At 37.6% G+C, this 16,722-nt stretch overlaps 1 protein-coding gene across 4 annotated transcripts in view; it reads left to right on the top strand.

Annotated features, from left to right (window-relative positions):
- Positions 1-16,722, top strand: part of SOS1 (SOS Ras/Rac guanine nucleotide exchange factor 1) — a 52,146-nt gene that overhangs the window by 27,139 nt on the left and 8,285 nt on the right. For all 4 annotated transcript variants that reach the window (XM_051613438.1, XM_051613442.1, XM_051613437.1 and 1 more), the window contains 7 exons: positions 5,860-5,987; positions 6,929-7,584; positions 13,204-13,285; positions 13,693-13,815; positions 14,337-14,440; positions 15,541-15,763; positions 16,427-16,546. In XM_051613438.1, coding sequence (XP_051469398.1) covers positions 5,860-5,987; positions 6,929-7,584; positions 13,204-13,285; positions 13,693-13,815; positions 14,337-14,440; positions 15,541-15,763; positions 16,427-16,546 — 1,436 coding nt within the window. The remainder of the gene's footprint in view (positions 1-5,859; positions 5,988-6,928; positions 7,585-13,203; positions 13,286-13,692; positions 13,816-14,336; positions 14,441-15,540; positions 15,764-16,426; positions 16,547-16,722) is intronic.

Here is a 16,722-nt window from a genome sequence, read left to right as displayed (position 1 = left end):
CTTAAATTTTCCACATATCTTTGAGATCTATTTGAAGTCACATGGTCAACCTGTGAAAGAACCAGGAAGCCTGTTCTAAAAGTTGAAATGTTTTGGTTTCTTCCTTTTTAATGCTTTACTTGTACGGTCTGCTTCCCAATGGAGTTGACTGTAATTTACATTATGGGAGTTAAAAATGTGAAATGAGAACTTTTGAGTTTTTATCTCTTTTAAAAATGTACTTTCAAGAGAACGCTGGAGGCTTTTTGTAACTAATTATCTGATATCTGAGGTTTGATATTTGACATGTTTATGTAAGATTGTGATTTAATGTAACTTCTTAAACTGGGAAGGCATAGTTAAACTTTGGAGAAAAAAGTTTTTACCATTACTTTAGTAATGTACCACTCAATGCAAATAACACTCTTGCTGTAATATAAATAAACAATTATATAAATGTATGCATATTTTTACTGCACTATATTGTCTGAGTTCATATGAATACAAAAGTACTTCTGAAATTTCAGTGCATTAAAGCTGCATATGTATGTCCAGGAGTATCACACGTGGAGTTTCCTTTAAGCTTCACTTGTGAAGTGCCTTTTAGACTGTTACCATTTTCCAGAAGTTTGTAGTGTTCTCTGCAGTTATCTCCATTTGCTGCTCCATATTATTTCCTGATGCTTTCTAAAAATCAAAGTTTCTGGATACGAGGGCACTGTTTTCCAGCATATTGCTGCTTTGGGCTGAGATTTTAGTATTTGGAGGAATTGCAAAAGGTCAGAAAGCTTTTGGGCAACTCAATGTTATTGAGTGAGCTTCCAGGATTGTTTTGTGACCTGCCTCCCTGCATTTGTCAGAGGAGAAACCTTGTTCATTTTTATTCCTGCTCATAAACTAGCCTGTTTCAGAATTGCCTTTTGGTAGGTTCCCCATTCACAGAAAAGTATTGAAGAAAATGTGAAGAACTAGAACAGAAGCTGGAGTAACTGCTGTCAGTGCACTTCAGGTTCTGAGCATTGCTTGTGTAGCATTTCTCTACAGAGCTATGCAGGTGTTTTGTTGCCTCACTGTGGGCTTCAGGACACCTGAAGAAATGACATAGTGGGTTTTGAAGAATTTTTTCAGAAGCAGCAGTATTCAAACTTGTTCTGAATATTGCTGTGTGCAGTTTCCACTTGTAGCATGGTCTTACTTATGCGCTAAACTTCTTGGATTAGTGTTTTGAGGGGCAGTAAGGGTTGTTAGCACCTACAACTAAATTAACTTGAGTTAACCATGTTCAGTTGTGGTTTTCCTGCCTCCCTTATGCTCTTGCATCTTTCGTGTATGGAGGCTAATTTGTGATCTCTCTTCCCAGATGAATTGGGGAACCTGTAGTTCACAAATTTCAGTTGTTAGGTTTAGGATAATCTAGGAAGACAGAAGTCTAGATTGTGATGTAAGCCCTGAAGTACAATATTTTATGTAAATTGTGACACCTACTTGTATTGTTATATCTTCATACTCTCATCATAATTAAGTGTATTTTCTGTCATTGTCTTTCTAGATAGATGCTTCCCTGACAGTGTAACAGAAGGTCTGCCATAGTCTTAATTTTGCACTATATGAGGAGGATCTCTTTTGTATCTGTTCGGAATTTCCTGTTTTTATAAATATCTAATCCTTGTGTTATGCAGTAGGTAGAACAAAATACCCTGTCTTCCACTTCTTGACATCTCTTCAGAGCTTGCAGCCTAGCATATAGAGTACTTTTTTTATTAGAAACTTGCCTTGGCGGTCTATTTTCCAAGTTTGTTTTCTTTGAATGGCCAGGATACTGCACCTGTAGTGTTGTATTAGAATAATTATAAACCATAAACCATTTTCTCATAAGATTATTAAAAAACACAACGACTGTAATAATAGTGATACCCAGATATCTGCACCTTCTTCCCACAGTAATATGGTAGTCTTTGCTTTATTCAAAAACAAACAAAACAGTCAAAATACTCTTACCATCTACCTGATTCGTTCATTAGGGGGCACTGCACAGCTGTAGAAGAATCCGTGGGACTGGCAGAGAAAGTTGGATGCTTTTCCAGTTACGCTGTTTCACTTTCCATAACCTCCTCTTCATTCTGTCTGGGGGCAGTGCAAAATGAAAGTTATTGCTGTAATTTAAACTCGGTCTGACTAAGACTGTTTTTGTTGGAAGTTCATTATGATTATACAATACTAGAATAAAAACTTTCAAATTCCTTTTCTGTGTGCAGAGAAGCATCTTCATAGTAGTTCACAGTGCTACCTGATCTGCCATTTGTGTTGGTTTTACACTTTAGAAGATACCTCCTTCTACACACTACTTTCTAAATGTTAAACCTGTAGTATAATTACACTCACTGGACTTTGATTTAGTTTGTATATACAGTTGGAAATATACGTGACTTCAAATGAATAATGGATTTTTTTGGGATGAATGCCAACATTTTTGAAATTGGAGAGAAATTGCTGTAAAAAACATTCTATAAACACAACATAGGAGGAAATGCTTTGCAGTAATTAACATTAATATGTACAAGTTTGTTTCTGTAAAGAATGTACAGGGAGTCATTTTTTCTAGATATTTGAGTTTATAAAGCACTAAATTGAAAAAATTCCCTATTACTTTATAGCAGTTTATTTTTCGCTTTGTTTGGTTTAGTCCTCTCCTTATACACATTAACCTGTATTTGTACGTGGGTTTTTTTTGAGATTTTTCCAAATTTAAAAACCTTTTTTTTTTGGAGGGGGGTGGTGGGGGAGTGGAATGTGGGCCATTTTTGTTCTACCTTATGCTAGGCACCATGCATCTGTGTTAGTTTGAACGTTATATAAACAGTTTTTTAAATAACAAAATAAGGTGATATGCTTTGTATGGATTGAGCCTAATTTTCCTCAATTTTATGTGCCTTTTCCTCCTTATCCTGTCTCCTGTGGTACCCTTGCAAGCAAATGGCAGAATATCATAGGATCTAATAAGGCTTGCTTTCAAGGAGACTCAGCTGAAACAATCTTGTCCTTTGGTAAAGGGTGGCTACCCAGAGATTATATGAAATCTAGCCCAGCTCTTTTGATGGAAGTTGGCAAAGAGGCAGCTCACAAGGCAAAGAGCCTCCTTTGAACTCTTGTGCAGGAAAGATGCAAAGCCTTAGAGGTGGTTACATGTTTTTTTAGCTTTGTTTCAGGACTTCTGCCAGCAGTGCTGCACCTGTCTCATTTGTCTGCAGCCCTCTTTAAATCTAGATGATCTGCACAACTGAAGCAAAGGGAAGATGATACCTCTAAATCTAAGTACTAGAGGAATATGATGAAGGAAGTCTGTTCCTTCTTGGAAGAATGTATTCTCCCTGAGATTTTTTGGAAAGTAGTGCCTGGTATATTGTCAGCACTATTTCAGTGGTCATTGCAGGAGTAAGCAGTCATGCCTAATGCTGATTAGGTCAAGAGAATGACAGGTTACGCTACATGAATCGAAGCTGCCTAGAATAAACCTTGTGATCGTCTTTATGACTAAAAATACAAAGTAGTCTTTGACATTAACAGCTATTGCTCTGAATTATTGACTCTGGTTAGGGAAAAACATAATGCTATTGTATGAGCCTTTCATATATCAAACATGAATATGCTGAATTCGGTTGGATGTTGGATTTTGGAGGACAATACTTACTGTTTGGTTCCAGTGTGAAGTGTGTGATTGTACTGTTTCCAAGGGCATCTGTTATTCTGGTCCATGCCAGCCTGTCTCTTCACTTTCACCACCTCTGTCAAAACAAATTTCTCAGTTGTGTGGAGCCAGTTCTTGGTGTGTAATAGTCTGAAATGCTTGTCTCTTAATAGTCCTGTAAATAGTTATCTCAGTTTTATTTCTAAACCACAGCTGTAGTAATTTTTTTCACTGACTATTATGTGAAACATTTTATGCTTAAACAAAAACTTAAGATTAAAATCTTAAACATTAATTTAATCATAAGGTAAAAAACATGGCAGATCTTGTTTTATAAATCCTATTTGGCACAGTGATGGGCACAAAATATTAATATTAACCCTTCTTGTCCAGTTTCAGTTTATACCTAATTTTTTTTTTTGTACTTTAAGAAAAATTAAGAAGGCATTAATGTAGCTGTTTACTCTGAGACATACACTCTGTTTTTACAAACTGACCCTGGTTGGGTACCCCCATGTGTCAGATTAACACGTAAGCAACACCTCCATGGAGGAAAAACACATACTTCTCCCCACTGTCCCTCTGTTTGTTTGTGGTTTTTTTCCTTTGTTTTTTTTTTCATGAAAAATATCAGTCTTTGTAGCTAATAAGCTGAACACAAGCCAGCAAAACACCTGTGCAGAGACAAAGGCCTGTATTAGCAAGAGTGTAGCCATCAGTTTGAGGGAAATGGCAGTGCCTACCTGTTCTGTACTGGCAAGGCTGCGTCATAGAATCATAGAATCCTAGGGGTTGGAAGGGACCTCGAAAGATCATCTAGTCCAACCCCTCCTGCCAGAGCAGGGTCACCTAGAGTACATCACACAGGAAGGCGTCCAGGAGGGTTTTGAATGTCTCCAGTGAAGACGACTCCACAACCTCTCTGGGCAGCCTGTTCCAGTGCTCTGTCACTCTCACAGTAAAAAAATTTTTCTGATATTCACCTGAAACCCTCTATGCTCCAATTTGTATCCATTACTCCTTGTCCTATCACTGGTCATCACTGAAAAAAGCTTAACTCCATCTTCTTGACACTCACCCTTTACGTATTTGTAAACATTGATGAGGTCACCCCTCAGTCTCCTTTTCTCCAAGCTAAAGAGACCCAGCTCCCTCAGCCTTTCCTCATAAAGGAGATGATCCACTCCCTTAATCATCTTTGTGGCTCTGCGGAGGAGAACTATGTGCAGCTCAAGATCCTGTTGACAGTGGTGTACAAGCTCACTGGAAGGGTTTTTCAAAATTACATGAGGAATGGAGCATGTGATAAGGGAGATGCTGGGGGAGTGGGCTTACTCATTCTGAAGAAGAGGAGACTTAGGGAGGAAGTGAAACCTTACTGTTTCAACTGTGTGATAGGGTGGGGAAATAAATATGTCTCACAGCTGCATAGTGCTTCCACATACTCCACTGTGAATGGTCAAGGAGGGAAATCATAAGAAGCTATTAGGAAAAAAATATTTCACCATGAGGGATTTCACTCTTTGAAACATTGTTGAAAAAGGTTGTGGCCTCTCCATCTGATGAACTCAAAACACAATATGGCCCTAGGAAACCTGATCTGTGTTGGCTCTGTTGTTGAGCTGGAGGTAGGATAAGAATCTTCAAGGTCCCTTCCAGCCTGAAGTACTGGTTAGGCTGTTGTAAATGAGGTGAGAGCCATTGTAATCTGTTTATAAACGTGAAGAAGGAGTTTTGCTTAGCTTTCCATTCAGTTTTCCTGTTCCAGGAGTCTTTATACATGTTACAAATGTACAGACATCCCACAGACTTGCTCTTGTGCTGTAGAATGGTATGTATGGACATCTCCTACCTCACATGTTACTCTTAAGATTTAGCACCTCTAAAGGATTTATTATTTTTTTTGAGATGTAACATAAATCAACTAGGTTTGAGGTAAATAATGTGTGCCTGAGCACATCTGAGTCTGGAGGACTAGTGACTGCTGCTCTGGTTTTTACTGAGATTAAGCTCTTAGCAGAGAGATGTCTCTCTTGCCTATGTCAGTAATGCACCTGGTTATTTCATGAACGTTAATAACAAGCAGGAGCATGCAAAATCAGCAGATGGTTGGATTTCTTCTTCCTAGGTCAAACTTCTGGATTTGCACATACCAAAATGCTTGTAACTCTGTGTTTGACTTTCAATGTTCACAGCAATTGGAAGAAAAAAGTGAGGACGAAGAGGATAAAGAATGCTTGAAGCAAGCAATAACCGCCCTACTAAATCTTCAAAGCAGTATGGAACGGATATGCTCCAAAAGTCTTGCAAAACGAAGGCTTAGGTAAACATCTTTCCATTATTCCTGCTTTCTGCTCTTAATGCTTTGCTATAAATCCAGGGCTCCCAGTTTCCTCTTTTAGTAAACAATGAACAAAATAGTTTCTGACAAGCCTACTTTTTCAGAGGAAGTGACATCAAAGCCAAGATAACTTGTTATTGTTTTAAAACCATTTTAATTTCTGTGTCCTTGCATGCTGGTAGTTGAGACATTCTGAGAATTCACTGGTAAGTAGAAAGTTACGGAATTTGTGGTTTAATTATACTCAGATAATAAATATCCACCTAAAAATATTACAAAAGTACATTTCTGTGTGATTAGAGGTGACTGTTCTTGAATTTCAAACTGCTTATTCTGAAAGGTGTTTTCTGCAATGGCAAGTTAAAATTACCACTGGATAGTATATAGATGCATAGCTAACCAGTACTTAGTTGCAGTGTTGTAGCAAATTCTTGGATGATACTATCTGCTGTTTTTATGTTAATATTTGTGCAGTTATTTAAACATGCTAAAACTTTGCTTTTGCTCTTAAAATTGTTTAAATATTTTCTTTGCTGAACAAGTTCTGTGCTTCGAAGTGTAACCTTTAGGCTTGTACATGAATGCATTTAACAGGTTATTTTCTCTGAATGTGCTGCTTTCAAATCAGTGCAGTTTGTTGACTATGGAAATAAGTGGTTTGTTAAGCTAAGAACCAGTAATAGCTTTCCTGCTTCTGGTTGCCTGTGTTTAAGCAATTGTTACATAGAAATGTATCAGATGAGATACTTAAGAGAAACATTAGTCAAGGTTCAGTACAGTGCTGATACTGAGTGCTGAAATTATATTCTCAGTGGAATTCTCTTCGCTCAGAATGATGATCTTATGTTTTTGCTGTTAGTGGTGGTTGTGTTTTTTAAATACATGTATACTAATAGGCTGCCTTCCTCCCATCCTCACTGAAGTGAATCTGCATGCCGATTCTATACTCAGCAGATGAAGGGGAAACAGCTAGCAATTAAGAAAATGAATGAAATCCAGAAAAATATTGATGGTTGGGAGGGTAAGGACATTGGACAATGCTGTAACGAGTTCCTCATGGAAGGAACACTCACACGTGTAGGAGCAAAGCACGAGAGACATATATTTCTATTTGATGGCTTGATGATTTGCTGTAAGTCAAATCATGGACAGCCGAGACTTCCCGGTGCTAGCAATGCAGAATATCGTCTAAAAGAAAAGTTCTTCATGCGAAAGGTACAAATCAACGATAAAGACGACACTAACGAGTACAGACATGCTTTTGAAATCATCTTAAAAGATGAGAACAGTGTTATTTTTGCTGCTAAGTCAGCTGAAGAGAAAAACAACTGGATGGCAGCATTGATATCTTTGCAATATAGAAGCACGCTGGAAAGGATGTTGGATGTAACAATGTTGCAAGAAGAAAAAGAGGAGCAGATGAGATTTCCAAATCCTGAGCTTTATAGATTTGCAGAACCTGATTCTGAAGAAAATATTGTGTTTGAAGAAAACATGCAGCCCAAATCTGGAATCCCCATCATTAAGGCAGGAACTGTTGTCAAGCTCATTGAGAGGCTGACTTACCATATGTACGCAGGTGAGACATTTTGTTTATATAGTCAAAACTTAAGGTGGTGACTAATGTACACTTCTCTTTCTGTGTTAAATACATGCAGGAAAATACATAGTGTGTAAAGGAAAGATGCTTTGCAGTGCACATACTCTAACATGCTTTTTGAGTAAGGATTTTGAGATCTTAACTACACATCTCTTTGCCTGTTGCAGTTAAAAATATAATCTTGTTTGGCAGAATGTAGTGGTACATGCATGTGCATAGGGTTATTCTTGTGCAAGGGATGGGGGGGCAGGGGCCTGCAGGAATTGAGCTCTAGACAATACTTTTTCCTGTATGCCCCAGGCTACAAGAATTGCCTTCCCTGGAGACTTCCAAAGCTGAAGCACCAGCATTGCAGGAGAGCATTATGGGCCCAGTGTTTTCAGCTAAAGGTTATACTTTATCAACTGTTACTGGTGTCTGTGCTGCAGTCTAATGAAAAGACCAAATATCAGCTTGCTAGAGGCAGTCGTTTATATAATTTGGCCTTGGAACTTTGCCTTAATCATCATTTCAGTGGGTATTTGATTAAAGGACTTTTGTCTTTGTGTTGAAGATACATTTAAGATGTTAGTGATTATCCAGTCCAACCTCAGTGTGTGTGATATTTTTCTTGATAATTTCCCAGGATTTCATAGGCTGGGCTGAAAATCATGGGCTTGGTTTTTCAGTTTGGAGGGTTTTAATTCATTTTTTTATTCTACCCCTTATGTCAGTTATTCTGGAACTTCAGACATCTTGGTATTAGTGCTTCTCATATTCAACTGTAGATGCTTTGAGTGTTTTTCTTCTTTCTTTTTACTCTTTACATTCTGATTATCCCAAATTGTTATTCTGCAGTTCAGTTTTAAAGATATATCTATAGATAACCTACATAGAATCATAGAATCCTAGGGGTTGGAAGGGACCTCGAAAGATCATCTAGTCCAACCCCCCTGCCAGAGCAGGGTCACCTAGAGTACATCACACAGGAAGGCGTCCAGGCGGGTTTTGAATGTCTCCAGCGAAGGAGACTCCACAACCTCTCTGGGCAGCCTGTTCCAGTGCTCTGTCACTCTTACAGTAAAAAAATTTTTCCTGATATTCATCTTAAACCTCCTATGCTCCAACTTGTATCCATTACCCCTTGTCCTATCACTGGTCTTCACTGAAAAAAGCTTAACTCCATCTTCTTGACACTCACCCTTTACATATTTGTAAACATTGATGAGGTCCCCCCTCAGTCTCCTTTTCTCCAAACTAAAGAGACCCAGCTCCCTCAGCCTTTCCTCATAAGGGAGATGTTCCACTCCCTTAATCATCCTTGTGGCTCTGCGCTGGACTCTTTCAAGCACTTCCCTGTCCTTCTTGAACTGAGGGGCCCAGAACTGGACACAATATTCCAGATGTGGCCTCACCAATGCAGAATAGAGGGGGAGGAGAACCTCTCTTGACCTACTAACCACACCCTTTCTAATACACCCCAGGATGCCATTGGCCTTCTTAGCCACAAAGGCACACTGCTGACTCATGGTCATCCTCCTGTCTACCATGACCCCCAGGTCCCTTTCACCTACACTGCTCTCCAGCAGGTCAGGAATAGTTGTTAGGGAGAGGTGGTGAGCAAGCAGAATATAATTAGTGCAGTTTAGTACTTTTTTTTAATTTTTAAAATGCTTGTTAATACATCTGTTTACTCCATTACTTTTATTGCTCTTCTCCACATTTTCTTCAGTTGAACTTTCCTAACTTTTGTTAGAAACCCAAATGCAATATTATACTGGCAGTTTTTACCTAAGCAGTTTCTTGCCTGTCTTCATTTTCTTGTAAGTTTATAGACTTTTAGCTCTTGCCTTTGCATTTTCCATGCATGATTTATGACTTGATTTTATGTTTTTGGAAGTTAAAATAAAGCAATTCAACCTTAGAGAAAGGAAGACACCTTTTTTTTTTCTTTAAGAAAAAAAAAAAAGCTATAGTACTCTATTTGGCAGAGAATTAGCAAAAATAATACTTCATTAATGTACTTGTGAAACTTTGCTTTGCTTCGTCTAACTTCTTCTCCATTGAGAACTGCCCTTACCATATGTGGTGGGACTTTGGTGTTGGTTTGGTGTAGCCTTGGCATTGCTCTGGGTGCTAGCAGTTCTCTGAGACACATTGTCTCTGTTCCGTAAACCAGAAAAGCCTGTCTTTAAGGACCATGTGGCTTGTTGAAATATGTCTCTTGTATCTTTTTCTTGTTTTTTTTTGTTTTTTTTTTTTCATCTGCTTGTCTTTTTGTGCTTTCTAGCACATAGCACATCAAGGAGGAATTCAGATGAATTAATTAAATCCACGTCCATCTAGAGTTACTTAAATTCCCTCCTTTAACAGGCCCTATTTAATAAATCTTTAAGTAGGTTACTTGAAGCTTTAGTGACTTTGACTAAGCTATGGTACGACAAAGCTGAGAATGTGGATATTGAGGCTGAAACACTGAACAAAATAATAAAAATTATTGTCTCATGATCTCTATGGCCTGACTCTGTAGCCATAAAGATCGTAGTGCAACATACATGGACCTGATGCTGAATTGCTAGATTGCACATAGTTTCTCAACATCCTTATCTTTCATTCTGTGCCTTCTGTTTATAATTGATTTTTCCATAAAGAAAAATGTTACTCTAACCATTCTGTACTGTCTTTTCCAGGGAAACAAAAAAAGATCTAGTGACTCAGCTAAAAATGCTCTGTTTTACAGGAAATAAGGTCCATTTACTATGTAAATCATTCAGTGTTTTGTTGCGTTTTATGACATACAGTGAGTAGGGCAGCAACTTTCCCTAGTAACCCGTTAGTTCTTCTTTCGTACACATATCAGCAGAGTTCAAGGCTTACATTTCACTTGGAGAAGTGGGAAGATGAGTACTCAAGTGGTATCTAGGTAAACGGCTACATACTATAGACATGCTTTTCTTGCCCAATGTCTATGCATGATAGTAATTTTTAAATAATTTATTGAATTGATATCTGGGCCAGAATAGCAAGCCCTTAATTTTCTGAGATGACTTCTCTCAAATATGCTGTGACCAGCAGTGATGGCAGCTTTTGGATCAGGGAGTCTAAAGGCAGTGTTTGCCATAGATACGACTTTTCTCTAGGTTTTTGTCTTTGTAGGTCACATACTATAAGGAATAATTACAGATATAATTGTAGAGGTGGTACCAATTTATGGCAAGTAGCCAAAGAGCAGTTTAATTAGTTGCATGTTGAGGAGTATGTGCTCTGTGTTCAGATAGTCAGATTTCAGCTTGTGTCATCTGTGAAGATCCACACAGTCCAGCTCATTTGTATTTGAGCATTAGACCTTTCTATTTTTTTTCCCTCACCTCCCTGACAATGCACAAACCAGTTTATCAGCTGAAATATTTCTCTCATTCCCTGTGAAACAGGAGCAGGGACAGACCAGTAGCTCTAACAAAGTAGTGCTGCTGGGGGTAAGAGGTGTCCAGCCACTGCAAGAACTAGGACAGAAACAGCCCTGATGGCCACCTGGCAACAAGGCATGGCAGGCTGTCCAAAGCATCCAGTGGTGGAGAAGCAAAATAAGGAGAAATCTCCTTTGCAAAAGCAGCTTTCCGTGTATTTTTATGTGAGACAAACTGCCCTTCAACTAGAAATTCAGGTTCTGACCCTATTTGCATATTCTGATGGATTTTACTCGTTTTAATGTGTTTCTCTATTCATTATCTCCTCCTTTGCATGAATCTTGTTTAAGAAAGTTGGATTAGGTGGTACCAAGATTTGAAAGTTGTGGCAATTTTTTTTCATCCATAGGGCAGTGCTCTTCTATTTTTAAAGCTTTGATATGTTGAAAGTGCTTGTGCGTCATCATAGTGTCCGTTTCCTTTCTTAAGGAATTCAAGGGTGATTATTTATAAATCCTTGTAGAACAAGTTATTGTTCTTTTTTAGCTTTCAAATTGGCTGTATTGAGGAGAGAATTATCACATGAGCAGACATCCTGACTAACTAGTGCTGTCTGTATTTTTTTAATGATTGCTCATATACTGTAAACTATTTTGAGTAACAGTTTTTGCTAGTAAGATAACAAGGTTAGATTTGATTTTCTGTTTACTTCATTTGAAATTCAATATGTATTATGGATTTAAACACTGACCCTACCTGCCTGTAAATAACAATAGTTATGACTCAGAGCTTGCAGTTCTCTGAAAATGTTAGTTGCTATGGAGGCTTTCTTTTTCATGTAGACAAAACCTGTTTAGGGTGGATGCTGTGTACAGAATGCAAGCTGTGAAAGCGTGAGTTACTGTGCTTACTTCTGTACTTGTTTTTTAGGACAACAAAAATTGTGTATTTTCATGATGAGGATGATGGGGACAGGGATGACATTCTTCATGCAAAAGGATTTGGAGTTTTGCCTTTGAAAAGGATTTTAGACTGTACAGTTTCAAGGAGAGGTGGGAGAGGCGTTATGATAAGAAAAATGGAATAATGAAGGACATAGATATGGTAAAACAGAATAGCCAATTGTTTAAGAAACAGGAATTAGCATACTGCAGAAATGCAAGGAAATGCTGTGTTACACAATACACTGTTAATCTGTGCAACACATTACAGTAAACTGTTGCGCAAATGAAGAGCTTAGTAGGATCTAAGGAAGGTAGAATGTTCATTCAAAGGGACAAGATGCTGGTAAATAGTTAGGAAGGATTTTTAAAAAGCTTTTAAAAACCCATATTCCAGGAAACAAGTCTGATGGCTTAATATAATGTTAGGTCAAATAACCAAGGCATTATTTTTCTTCATTACAGCTTATAGGAACTCCTCCTTCAAATCTTGTGTGTTCCAAATTTTTTTTTTAAATCTGCATATGGATTCAATATGCAAAACAATTGCAATTTACTCAGGTTTTTTTGTTAGTGATAACAGTGTTAACCTTCTTTCTAGTCCACTCTGTGCAGTGCCAGCAGGCTGTCACTGCATTTCCTCATACTTGAAAACAAATGGGTTTGCTTTCGTAATTAAGGGAGACACTTCAGTTTTCTGTTTTAAATATTTTCATGTTTTTAAAATGCATTTGAGTATTTTAAATGAACCAATATGTAATTAGTCAATTTAAATCTGTTGATTTTCTGGAAGATGAATAAATATAACCTCAAAGTACAGCTGTCAGCTGAAAAAATATCTGGCCTGGCTTAACCACAACTGGTTATCAGTTGTACCAGTTTAGGCAAAACATTCTCCCCTTGAAAAGAACAATGCCAAGCTATTTGCTGTGTCATTTGAATTATCTTGTTCTAATCATTGTCCAAAAGAAAGTGTTTTACTCCATGTCTCATAAATAAATATCCAAAGAATCCAGTCTTTTAATAATTGAAGGGAAAGAAGAAGTCATTATTTTAATTTCCAACAGAATAAAAGTAGTTGTTTTTAATTCTGCTCCGTATTGCTATTTTAAAAGGTTCTGAATTGTTATCCAAAGCAATCTTGGTTTGTCATCTTCTCTGTAAATTGATAGGCCAGCATCCTTAATATTAAAGGACACTTACAGTTATTTAAAGTGTATAAAAAAATAAGGTAATAGCTGACATGAGCGTAAAACTATTCTTTGTCTTAGATCCCAACTTTGTTCGGACTTTTCTCACAACGTATAGATCCTTCTGTAAACCTCAAGAGTTGCTGAGTCTACTAATAGAAAGGTATGCCACTGTTAAAAATGTCGTTCATATGAAGTGTAAATTTTTTGTTATTATTTTTAGTTGCAGTAGGGTTTGTAAAATTCTTGTTTTCCGGTTTGCTTTGATTCACTTCTAACACTTTTAAAAAGTTGTCAAATTCAAGGATCGCAAGTAAAATGTTCAAGTTCTATCCAGAAGCTTTAGGATTGTTCAGGTAGCTCCAGTAACTTCTAGCATCTCATGGATTTGTCTTTCAAGTCTGTTACTGAATTTACCAAATCTTTCTACTTGCTTACCAAGATGTAAGATTCTGGCTTGTGGAAATGTTCTGAATTACAAGCTATCTTTAATCAGCATTTTATTTATGTATGCAGTGAAAAAGATTAGTGTAATAGGAGCCTAATACCTGTACCCATCTTCTGTGCTAGATTTGAAATTCCAGAGCCTGAGCCAACAGAAGCTGATCGTATTGCTATGGAGAATGGAGACCAGCCTCTTAGTGCAGAGCTGAAAAGATTTAGGAAAGAGTACATTCAGCCTGTGCAGCTACGGTGAGTGTTGCTTCAACATGAGCTGAGCTGACTGCCTTTAAATCTTTTGATGTACCACCTTTTGGATGCAGTGGCTCTTGGTGATACCACTAGTCTGTCTTCTGCATGCTTTGATAGAGGGCATGTGTGAGCCATTTTGACCTTGCTACTTTAAATCCTGGTGGGAATTTGAATTCATTACATGAAAAGCCTTGTGAAAGCCTTGTGCTGGTTTTTTAGACTACTAGTGTGCAAATTAGTTTCTTACACTTGCCATGTTTTTTTAATTCATGTACAGCCTAAGTGTACCACAAAGGTGTAGGCAGAGAAGACTACAGAGAATGTTCTTTTTATGAACAATAGCATTACTGTGACTTCTTTGAATTTAAAAGTAGAAAAATGCTGTTGCTGGTCAAGAGCAGACAGTAGAAAAATTGCATGTGGTCTACTGATTCAGATATTTGTGTGAGCCTTCAACTACTTAAGTGCTAGACATGAAGATAGGCTATTATAGCGTGCTTACTTTTCCTGTGCTTTTGCAGAGTATTAAATGTATGTCGACACTGGGTAGAACACCACTTCTATGACTTTGAAAGAGATGCTGATCTTCTGCAACGTTTAGAGGAATTCATCGGAACAGTAAGAGGTACTTATGGCTTTTTAAGTGCTGGCATTTATCATAAAGCATCCCTTTTCAAAGGTATGGAATGGGATCACTTTTTCTTTCACTGAGTAGATGAAGAAAAACAGGACTGATTGCTCATAAAATACTTCACAAAGAACAAAACAAACCTTAGTATTAAAAAAGCCACTATTATTCAACATCTGGCCCCTAACATTCAGAAGAGTGTTACGTCTTGGTAAATAAGTATTTTTTTTTTTATAAAGGGAGTGAAATCATGCAAAAAATAAGAACTGAGTAATGATCAGAACAGAGTAACTGCTTTGGTTGTCATCTTAAACTATACACAGGGCTAAATGCTTAAGTTTGGTGGAAGCCAGTATTTTTTTGAAGCCAGGGTTTTCCATCTCTTTCACAATGCATAACAGACCCGTAAGACACCTTTGCATTGTGATCATACAGATCTTTCTTGTTCCCTTGTAAGAAAAACTGAGACAGCTGCAGGAGCCATTGAGAGTAAAATATTATGTTGGAGAGGTATTTAATGGTTATTTAGCAATTAAAAAGTGGAAAAGAATGAGCCAGCTAGTTAAGTGTGGATGACTGGTAAATTTTCAATGGACTTGCTGTCTCGTATGAAATTCTTGTGGTGTAGAGCTAAACAAGCATTTGGCCCTTGGGATTTGATTCTAAATGTAGTAGAGGGAGAAGCTTCCTATCCCCGTTCCCTGTGTTAGCTGCAGAGTAAGCACACACTCTTGCCCAAAGTATAAAATCCAGGGTGTTTGCTGAAGTGTATTTTGGACAAAAGAAGATTAGCTCCGATAAACTCGTGGTAAAGTCAGTAAAGAAAAGAAGACAGCTGATTCAGAGCAGGAGGCTAATTTGGGTGTCCTGAATTGTACTTGGGCAAACTTGGCATCCTCAGTGTTGAGGATTTCTTCATTGTGTTTGAATGCTGTGAGACTCGTGCAAAAACCCCCCTTAGGCATTTCTAAAGAAACTATGGTTCCTTTAAGGCAGCAGCTTCTGGGTTTAAATTGAAAGATTACTAAATTATATTGACCTCTTTGGAAAAATGGTATTAAGAGTAACTAATTAGTAATTTTCTCTCTGTGCACCAGGCAAAGCAATGAAGAAATGGGTTGAATCGATCACAAAAATAATCAACCGGAAAAAGCAAGCACAAGCCATTGGGCCAAGTCACAACATTACTTTTGAGAGCCCACCTCCAGCAATTGAATGGCACATAAGCAAACCAGGACACACAGAGACTTTTGACTTGCTCACTTTGCATCCAATAGAAATTGCTCGGCAGCTCACTTTGCTTGAGTCAGATTTTTACAGGTAACTTTCCTCCACTGAAAAGCACATGACACAAACCAATATATTCTCCAGCATTAAACTGTTTCTGCAGGCCTGTATTGTGAAGCCCCCATGGTAGGTCAAGGGACTTTACCAATGCCATGTAATAACTACTTGTTTTTCAGAAAAAAATAAATACATCTAAAAAGCAGTATTTGTCTCCCCAAGTTAATGTGCAGTACATGTGACTGATGCATACCATAAATTGCATTGTGCTGCAGGTTTCTCTTGACATTTTCTGTGCAGTTCAATGTTTGAGAAGTATAAATAATAATTAAATCAGTTTTCTTCATATCCTAGTTTTTGAAGCAAATTATGGACTGTGTCAGATCTCATCAGGTGTCTGTGAGAGGTGGTTCAGGTGCTGGAGGCTCACATTCTGTTACAGTGAAGATGTAGACTTTGTTCTTCATATAGATGAACAGAGGTGGTTAATAGTCACATAAATATTTACACACTAAAAACAGAGTGTTGAAATACCAGTCACTTAGTCATATGGGGAGCCTAACATTATAGAAGTGCTTCCTTAAGAATTTATTTCCAAATGTGCTTTACAAAATTAACTGGAAATAAACAGGGTTTGGGAAAATAATACCTTTTTTCCAACTTTTAATTACATTTATTGATACATGCATACTTTTCTAGAGCTGTGCAGCCATCTGAACTAGTTGGAAGTGTGTGGACAAAGGAAGATAAAGAAATTAATTCTCCTAACCTACTCAAAATGATAAGGCATACCACTAATCTCACTTTGTGGTTCGAAAAGTAAGTGACTTTCCTGAATCTGCACCTACTCCATTTTTGGACATTTACAGTCTATTCAGAAGTATACTGTGAAAAATACTGTTTTGAGAGAATTCCAGTTTTAGGTCACGTTTATATGCTGCCATAATAGTCTCAGCTTTTTATTTTTAGAATATTTTCAAATTTTTTTCTCTGAA

Source organism: Apus apus, chromosome 3 (genome assembly GCF_020740795.1).
Source record: "Apus apus isolate bApuApu2 chromosome 3, bApuApu2.pri.cur, whole genome shotgun sequence".
Lineage (NCBI taxonomy): Eukaryota > Metazoa > Chordata > Aves > Apodiformes > Apodidae > Apus > Apus apus.
Note: the sequence above shows the minus strand (reverse complement) of the source record. Positions and strands in the feature narration are given on the sequence as shown.